This window comes from Oncorhynchus keta, chromosome 8, assembly GCF_023373465.1.
Source record: "Oncorhynchus keta strain PuntledgeMale-10-30-2019 chromosome 8, Oket_V2, whole genome shotgun sequence".
NCBI lineage: Eukaryota > Metazoa > Chordata > Actinopteri > Salmoniformes > Salmonidae > Oncorhynchus > Oncorhynchus keta.
In genome coordinates, this window is record NC_068428.1 from 9,058,230 (window position 1) to 9,068,383 (window position 10,154).

At 41.0% G+C, this 10,154-nt stretch overlaps 1 protein-coding gene across 2 annotated transcripts in view; it reads left to right on the forward strand.

The window, feature by feature from the left end:
• Positions 1-8,145, forward strand: part of mcoln2 (mucolipin TRP cation channel 2) — a 54,177-nt gene extending 46,032 nt beyond the window's left edge. For both annotated transcript variants that reach the window (XM_035774572.2, XM_035774571.2), the window contains exon 14: positions 7,200-8,145. In XM_035774572.2, the coding sequence (XP_035630465.1) occupies positions 7,200-7,236 (37 nt within the window). In that variant the 3' untranslated portion in view covers positions 7,237-8,145. The remainder of the gene's footprint in view (positions 1-7,199) is intronic.
• The last annotated feature ends 2,009 nt before the right edge of the window (positions 8,146-10,154 follow it).

Genomic DNA, 10,154 nt, shown 5'->3' on the forward strand with positions numbered 1-10,154 from the left:
GGTTTGAAAAGAGCCTGCTTCATGCATGTAAACAATATCACCAAAATCCAATAGAGGGAGAAGCATTGTTTCAATCTTTTTCCTACTTTTAATGCTAAGGCATGATTTGTTTTGATATGTAAAAAAAACTGTAATCAGATGGGGCGATTTTCGATCAGTACAAAAATCCTTTAAACAGTCAGCATCCTGCGTTCCCCATGCAAGATTAAAATCTCAGGCGATCAACACCTCTGGGGTAATACAAATTTTCATTAAATCAATGAGTTTGTTTAATACACACTTCTTGGCGGAGGGTGGACGATCACTTCATATAACTTTTATTTTTGAGTTTGGACCCAACCATTAAAATTTAGGACTGAAGGTAGCCTTTAACAGAGACACATAAATAATATTATTTGTGTAAATAGCAACACCACCTATTGAGCAATCAATCGGCCATCACTGGTGAGTGAGCTGTACATCATTGGATATGACAGTAAAATTGGAAAGTTTTCTTTGTATTTTTTTAAGAATTTCCTCATTGTACATTGTCTCCACACGTTTAAGCTATTGGTGGAGTCAAGTCATTTTTATTATCAGATTGTTTGTCAGTTTCAAAGTATCCTATCATTTGTGCAGTCTAAAAAAGATTCAGCCATGTAAAATGATGTAGAATTGCATGAAATACATTTTATTTTCATCCTGGACCCTAGGCTACAAAGAAATTCAATGTGCAACTTCTTCACGCACCTCTACTCAACTGCTCTATGCAAAAGCGATATTGCATGCAGTGCTTAATAAGAAAATACAAATAAAATATATACGTATATATATATATTAATTTTTTGGGTATCATGGGCGTGACCTGGAAGGCTCTATCGCACTCACTTTTTGATCGCACTTCCCGATTTTACAAATTTAAGGACTGATTTACTCCACAATTCTAACCTAATTGACAGAGTGAAAAGGAAGATTGTACACAATAAAAACTTGCAACACGGCATTAAAGTAATACTGCAAGAAATGTGCCAAAGAAATGTCCTTTGTTCTGAATACAAAGTTTTATGTTTGATGCAAATACAAAACATGTACCACTCTCTCCAGATTTTAAAGCATGGTGGTGGCTGCACAATGTTAAATCATAGCAGAAAACCTGCCTCGGTCTGCTTTCCACCAGACATTGGGAGATGAATACACCTTTTCAGCAGGACAACCTGAAACACAAGGCTACATCGACACTGGAGTTGCTTATCAAGTAGATGGCGACTGTTCCTGCGTGGCTGAGTTCCAGTTTGACTTTGACCTCTACTTGAAAATCTATGGCAATACATAAATGGTTGTCTAGCAGTGGTGATTTTAGCAGATTATTATTTTTTAGATGCATGCCAGACGAATCAATACATGAATTGCACTACAACTGTGAGTAACAGTGCCCACAAACTGTTAGGGCCTATAAAAAGCTGTCCCGACAGCAGAGCTTTCTTTTTATCACCATGAAGTGAATTCTTAGCCAGGTGTTGCGGCAGTGTCAGCGAAAACTTTTCTGGCAGCGAAACTGTACATTCAGCCTACATTTTTACTGCCTTTTTAAAAAAATATGGCTGACCTTGATAAAACAAATGTTTCTACTGACAATTTGAGATGTACAAACTATGGCAAAGGGATGAATGACGAGTGGATAAGAGGCAATCCGTAATTTTGATTAAGACATTAATGAGTGAGCTAGGACGGACTTAGTCAACTATTTGTTCAGCACTTGAAGTGTACAGCAACCGAATTCAGAACAGTACTCTCCCTGTACACCAAGTCAGAACCATAGGATAAATAAAGGGGACATAAGCAGAGAATGAAATCTCTCCCAATATTTAATTATATTTCTCTAAAACAGGCTACATGCTCTAACCGTAAGGCGCTGCAGAGGGTAGTGCGTAAGGCCCAGTACATCACTAGGTCCAAGCTTCCTGCCATCCAGGACCTATATACCAGGTGGTGTCAGAGGAAGTCCCTAAAAAATGGTCAGACTCCAGCCACCCAAGTTATAGACTGTTCTCTCTGCTACCGCACGGCAAGCAGTACCGGAGTGCCAAGTCTAGATTCAAAAGGTTTCTTAACCGCTTTTACCCCCAAGCCATAAGACTCCTGAACAGCTAATCAAATGGCCACCTGGATTACATTTACATTGACACCCACCCCCTTTGATTTTTACACTGCTGTTGCTCGCTGTTTATATATGCATAGTCACTTTACCCCTACAGTACAAATGTTCAAATTACCTCAACTAACCTGTACCCCCGCACATTGACTCTGTGCCGATACCCCCTGTTTATAGCCTCTTTATTGTTATTTTTTTTACTTACCTTCTTTGGGACAGGGGACAGTATTTTCACGTCCGGATGAAAAGCGTGTCCAAAGTAAATGGCCTGCTACTCAGGCCCAGAAGCTAAGATATGCATACTATTAGAAGATCTGGATAGAAAACACTGAAGTTTCTAAAACTGTTTGAATCATGTCTGTGAGTATAACAGAACTTATTTGGCAGGTGAAAACCCGAGGACAAACCGTTCAGATATTCTTTTTTTATTTCGAGGTCACTCTCTTTTCAATGAGATTTCATTGGTAATCCAGATTTCAGATAGACGTTCCTGCAGTTCCTATCGCTTCCACTGGATGTCAACAGTCTTTAGAAATTGGTTGAGGTTTTTCCTTTGAGAAATGAAGAAGTAACACTGTTCAGAATGAGGATCGAATATAGTGTACTCTTTGTTAGAGGCGCGTCAAAGGTAAGGCATTAATTATATTTTTATTTCTGCATTTTGTGTCGCGCCTGCAGGGTTGAAATATGCTTTCCTCTCTTTGTTTACTGGGGTGCTATCATCAGATAATAGCATCGTTGGTTTCGCCGTAAAGCATTTTTTAAATCTGACACGTTGGCTGGATTCACAACAAGTGTAGCTTTAATTTGATATATTGAATGTGTGATTTCATCCAAGTTACATTTTTATAGTAATTTATTTGTAATTTGGCGCTCTGCATTTTCACTGGATATTGGCCAGGTGGAACGCTACCATCCCACATATCCCAGAGAGGTTTTAACCAATAATACGGTTCAAGAAATAGAGTTAAGGGCTTCTAAGTAAGCATTTCATGGTAAGGTTTACTTTTGTATTCAGTGCATTTAACAAATAAAAAATGTATTTTATTTTTATGTGCACCACCAAGTCAGAAAAGTAGACTAAGTTATGAAGGGGAAAGGGACCAACTTATTAGGATGAGGCACATGGGCTACTAACAGCTTACTACACAACATACACTTAGTATTACTTTCTTAGCTACTCTATACATATCTCCCTGGCATATTACTACATAGTTTATGTAGCAGCATACAATACATGTTTGGACCTCTATGTTCCCGACTTGGAATTCCGAGTTGGATGACCATTTAAAACGTATTTTCCAGTTGTCTTGAATTTACTGAACTCCTGAGATTTCTGCGTTTCCAGTTGTTTTGAACAGCATGGCCAATGTATTCAACCTTTTCTGGCCCATGGTGTGTTGCGGGTGAATGTTTTATCATTTTAAGCTTATCAAAGACCCTTAAACCTTGACTTGGACCATACCCTTTCCACTGAAATAGCAGGCTAGTGATTGTTGTGCAACGTTTGCAGTTGGCAACTGATTCCTTCCAAACCACTAATTGTTGAATTTACAACTTGTGTAAGGTTCCTGACAGACAAGCACCAATAGTTTTTACTTATTTCTCTTCAATTGAGAAGGATTTGCCAGTAGACTGACTTGATTCATGATGACTGCTAGCTAAGATTTTGAAAGTATGATGTTGATATGATCAGTCCAATCAAAGCTATGGCAGATAAAATGCCGTCATATAACTATCTGTGGCCAATGACCTTGAGCCTTCTTGGATGGGCACTTCTAATGTTAATCTATGGCAGCTAATCTAAGTCAGTTCCAATACGATATTTACAACGTGCAGAGATACTCGAGTGATTGTCGATACTGTAGGGGTAAGTGGACTAGGCAACAGGATAAAAGATAAACAGAGTAGCAGCTGGTGTGGAGCGTCATAAATGTGAGTCAGCAAACTATGGAGTGAGTGTAGGGCCCTGTGAATGTGCAAAGATTGACCTTTTATTACAAAGATACAAGGGTAACTCAGTCCGTGTAGGTATTTATCAGTCATATTGCTTGGGGACAGAAGCTGTGAAGAGCCTGTTGGTGTCGGATTTGACGCACTGGTACCTCTAGCCGTGCAGCAGCAGAGAAAATAGTCTATGGATTGGGTGGTTGGAGTCTAATGATTTTTCCGGGCCTTTTTACACCGCCTGGATGGCAAGGCGCTTGGTGCCAGGGATGTACTGGGCTGTCTGCATAACCCTCTGTAGCGCCACGCTACCGAGGGCGGTGCTATTGCCATACCAAGCATTGATTCAGCCAGTCAATATGCTCTCAATGGTACAATCTTTTGAGGATTGGAGGGCCCATGCCAAACTACAACCTCCCTGAGGGGAAGACACACAAGCTCGCCTCCTTGACGACATTTGTCTTTAGTGATTTGGACACTGAGTAACTTGAAGCTGTCTCACTACTCCACTACCGCCCCGCCGATGTGGATGGGGGCGAGCTTGCCCCTCTCCCCACCACCCCTGTTTCCTGTAGTCCCCAACCTTGGTCTTGCAGACCTTGAGAGAGAGGTTGTTCCTCTGGGCACCATACTGCCAGGTCACTGCCAGGTCACTGACCACCTCCCTGTAGGTGATCAGGCCTACCACCTCCGTGTCGTCAGCCAACTTAATAATTTGTGATGGCGTCATGGGTGAATAGGCAGTGACGAAGCGCACATGCCCCTGTGTTAAGGGTCAGCATGGCGGAGGTGATGTTGACTACCCTCACCACCTGGGGTCTGCCCGTCAGGAAGTCCAGGACCCAGAGTCCTAAGCTTGATGACGAGAATGGACGGTACAATGGTGTGGACAGAGCATGGACAAAGCATGGACGGTACAATGGTGTTGAACGCTGAGCTGTAGTCAATGAACAGTATTCTCTCACAGGTATTGCTCTTATCTAGGTGGGTGAGGGCAGCGTGGAGAGCAATTGAGATTGCATTGTATATGGATCTGTTGGCGTAATGCCAATTGGAGTACGACTAGGGTGGCTGGGATGGTGGAGTTAATGTGTGGAGTAACCAGCCTCTCAAAGCACTTCATGATTACAGATGTGAAGATTAGACCTGGAACGCACCCTGGAATACCATCGGGGCCAGTGGCCTTGCCGGCGTTGACCTGATTTTAAAGACCCTTCTCTCATTGGCCTCGGCGAGCGAGATCACCCAATCCTCTGGGTTGGTGACGGCTCTCACACCCGGCTCAATGTTGTCAAAGCATTCATTAAATTAATTGAGTATGTATGGTAGAGGCATTGTCAGGCAGATCACGGTTGGGTTTTCCTTTGTAATCTGTAATGAACTGTAGCCCCTGCCACATCCAGCACGGGTCAGAGCCCATCAATGGTCTCTGACTTGGGGTCAGACCCGCTCAGGAGGAACTAACTTTTATCAACGTCATTGTTTTCTCAAAGGTGATAATGTATTTGTTTTGCAAAACTCTTCACTGAATTTAAAAGTAATTAAAGTAATCTAGTTTTCCCAAATATTTGTCCTGATAGCGTAAGTGATTACAAAAAAACTAATCGGGTTACATTTAACTCCTGAGTTAAATTTTCTTGGGCTCCCGAGTGGCGCAGTGGTCTAAGGCACTGCATCTCCATGCTTGAGGCGTCACTACAGACTTCCTGGTTTGATTCGACTTTATCACAACCGGCTGTGATTGGGAGTCCCATAGGGCGGCGCACAATTGGCACAGCGTTGTCCAGGTTTTGCCGGTGTGGGCTGTCATTGTAAAAAATGTGTTCTTAACTGACTTGTCTTGTTAAAGGTAAATATTAACTGATCACATGTAATCTGTTACTCCCCAACCCTGAATATGACCCAGGTCTACATGAGTCATTTGATGTATAGTATACTGCAGCACTTTACCTGGATTAACCCTGATCCCTTGGACATTTTCTTTGGATGATAAAGGAAAGGAGACTGTAGTTGGGGATTTGGAACAACATTATGTACTTATAAGGAGGGCTCATCCTCCACTGTACAACTTTGCCAACAACTAATCATCATGTTGGGCATTGCAAATGAATGGCAACTACTTCGGTGTTTCCTTTACATTGTATTAACAAGAAATATAAGCCTTTTCAAAATGTTCTACATTCTAACTTTCAGGGACTACATCCAAATGCCACACTTTTCCCGACATAGCACTACAAATGGAATAGCGTGGCATTTGGAATGCAAACACAAAGCTTGAAGTTTTACCAGACAACCTAGGGTCCATACTTGTGAACATTAGAATAAGTTTAACCTGGACCTACATTGTAGTTGGTCTCATCCGATAACCTGCCACATGTTAGCCCTATGCTAACCTCACCAGGTGACAATGGATTATTTCCTGTCAGAACAAATGCTGCATCATCTTATCAAAGATCTAAAACTTTATATCCACCAACAAATGGCATTTCTTAAAATAGGCCCTTGGCCACCAGAGGGATATTTGACCTCAAAATTCAAGGTTGACTTTTGTTCCTCTTGGTCTGTCTCAAGTAGAGTGCCAAAATTGCATGATGATGATGATGCTTCCTTGACTAGGCTACTAATGTTAGACACAATTCAAAAAGGCACATTTTCTCACATGTCAAAATCCTACACTTTTTCTCATCTGTTTTGTACACATCCATGTGCTTTTACAGAAAAGAGGTCAATGCAACAAGTTTATTGTACATTGTAAAAAAACTAAAAAGCTGAAGAGCCATATGGACTTGTCATATAGCTGTCATGATGTACCATCAACATAATTGCTTCCTGGTGGCAAACTTAGCTAAAGCAGTTGCCTCACGTGACAGTGCTCATTAACCATGGGTTCGAGCTCCCCTTATGTCAAGCAAGTTTTGTAAGGGAAACACTGCTTGTCCTCTGTTCAATGAGACAGTCGATAATTATAAAACATTGTACATGTAAGGGTAGCCTGCTTTACGCGTTCACATGTAAAATAATGTGGTTTTTCCCTATGGGTGATTGAAGCTAGTAAAAGATTTTCTGGAATGACAGTCAACTTTTTTTTGTTTGGGATTATGACTGGATTGTTCTGTTTCAGGGCTCCAAGCAATGATGACATCATACTCATCAGCTGACAGCAGCCACACCTGGGAATGTTGGGAGCAGAGGATGATTCTGGAAATTGGGAACCCGGAACTCTGAAATACAGGAAAGAACCCTGATGGAAATACTGTTCAATAATATTTGGGATCATGCAGGTTTTAATAGGCAGAATATGTATATTTTCCCTGGAAGCAAATGTGGAATATAAGTGCCAAATAATGTTCTTTATATTGCCTTTTAAACATTAAACTAAAAGCCATGTATGATATCTGCTGGTTCAGAGCCAGTGGCTCTGTATTAGCAAAGAGAAGGAAAATATTGAAAACAATAAGTGTCCACTCCACCTCTGAGGAATGGGCCTGGATAAATGTAGCCACTCTCAAATTCATAGGCGGGGCTATGGATGCAAGGACTAACCGTCATGACATCAAAATTATAGTTAACTATGTTTTGTTGCTATACAGTGTTTTACTTTGTTTACAAACATTGGCGTAAAAAAAAAGTTTATATTTTGGGTTCTAATGGTGTACGAATGTTGAACTAAGCTCATGAGGCATTTTCACAGGGACATTCTTCAGAGGTTTACAGGACCAGAAAGTCACTTCAGGGAGAGCATGTCTGCTATGTGATTCTGATGCCCTTCGTATGTATGCAACATTAATGTGAAACACATGTAATTTATTTTTCGGTGTTTCATAGATTTGTATGTTCAAAATAAATCTGTAAATGCACTACTAAAAATAATTTGTCTTTATCATTTGTCTATTATTTTGTCCATATCGGTATTTTGTCCATTTTGGAAATACCATTGTGTCTAAGGCCACCATTAATTTTCAGTAAATAGAAAAGGTAATGCAGTCACTTGCAAAAGGAAGAAGGTAAATCACATAATCCACTCATGCTATGTACTTAGTAATTGAACTTGGTAATTGAACTTTGGAATAAAGAGCTCATGACACCTGTAAGCTGCAAAGTCAATATTATTGAAATATGAACTGCCTCTACACACAGGCATGCATGTCTTCCCTGTATCATAAAGATAATAAAATGTGAGTCTGCCTTTCCCAGGTTTTAGACGGCAGGGAAAAGACTATTTGCAGAAACTGAACCTTGAGTGCGTGACAGAATAGGAGACAATGATAAAGTGGCATGTATTATTCTGTTACATGCATTATTTGGTCATTTACTTTGACTACATAGCTGTGTAATACATCCGTGGTGGCTAAGTATTTCATGAATGTGTTGTAACGGGTCCCAACTGCATTCAAGGATAATGAAAAGGCATACAGTATTTAGTCATCTTAATAGAAGCATCATTACAATAACAGTGTAGTGTCATGGCTGTAATCAAAAGTGCTAGTGAATGGTAGCGTTTAGTCACGGGACCCCCAAAAAAAAAAAAATCTTCATGAAATTTGCCTGCAATTCTGTTATGATATATTGTTGTGATATGAAATATCAGTTAGCAAACAATAAAATTGTATCTATTTTAAATGCTTGATCTAATATAGCATACGCCGTTGCATTCCCATTGTTTTGGTACATTTCCGTTGAGTAAGGTAGCTCCAAAATGCAGCTGTTTCAGCCTCTCCTTTCTGTGGTGGAGAGGCAGACAGAGAAATTAGTGTAGGCATTCATTAATCTTCTCTGGTTTTGCGTGTATGGCTCAGGGAGCTGTCACTCATAGGGAGACTAGGTCGCCAGCAAAAGCCCATCTTCAGTGCTCAATTGATTTACAGTAGAAGCAAACAGAGACCAGATCTTGACGTTTCCAAGAGGAGCAAATTCATTATAGTGGGTAGAACAAGCAAGGAGGTGGGCAGAGCCAAGCATGAGCTAGTGAGATTCTATTTATTTGCACATTTCCGTGGTGCCAAGACAACAACCTCTCCCTCAACAACCTCTCCCTAATTTTGCACGCCCAATTTTTCAGTTTTTGAGTTGTTAAAAAGTTTGAAATATCCTATAAATGTCATTCCACTTCATGATTATGTCCCACTTGTTGTTGATTCTTCACCAAAAAATACAGTTTTATATCTTTATGTTTGAAGCCTGAAATGTGGCAAAAGGTCGCAAAGTTCAAGGGGGCCGAATACTTTCGCAAGGCACTGTATTCCCCCTCAGGAGACTGAAAAGATTTGGCATGGGTCCTCAGATCCTGAAAAGGTTCAACAGCTGCACCACCGAGGTCCTTCTGTAGCTCAGTTGGTAGAGCATGGCGCTTGTAACGCCAGGGTAGTGGGTTCAATTCCCGGGACCACCCATACGTAGAATGTATGCACACATGACTGTAAGTCGCTTTGGATAAAAGCGTCTGCTAAATGGCATATATTATATATTATTATTATTAGCATCCTGACTGGTTGCATCAATGCCTGGTATGGCAACTGCTCGGCCTCCGACCGCAAATGAACTAGAGAGGGTAATGTGTCCGGCCCAGTACATCACTGGGGCCAAGGTTCCTGCCATCCAGGACCTCTATACCAGGTGGTGTCAGAGGAAGGCCCTAAAAATTGTCAAACTCCAGCCACCCTTGCAGGCAAGCAGTACCGGAGCGCCAAGTCTAGGTCCAAGAGGCCTCTAAACAGCTTCTAACCCCAAGTCATAAGACTCCTGAACATCCAATCAAATGGCTACCCAAACTATTTGCATTAACCCCCCCACCCCGCACTTTGGCTCTGTACCGGTCCCTCTGTATATAGTCTTTGTGGTATTTTACTGCTGCTCTTTCTTAACTCTTGAAACTAGGGGGCACTATTTTCATTTTTGGAAAAATAACGTTCCCATAGTAAACGGGCTATTTTGTCAGAACAAGATGCTAGAATATGCATATAATTGACAGCTTAGGATAGAAAACACTCAAAAGCTTCCAAAACTGTAGAAATATTGTCTGAGTACAACAGAACTGATATTGCAGGCGAAAGCCTGAGAAAAATCCAATCAGGAAGTG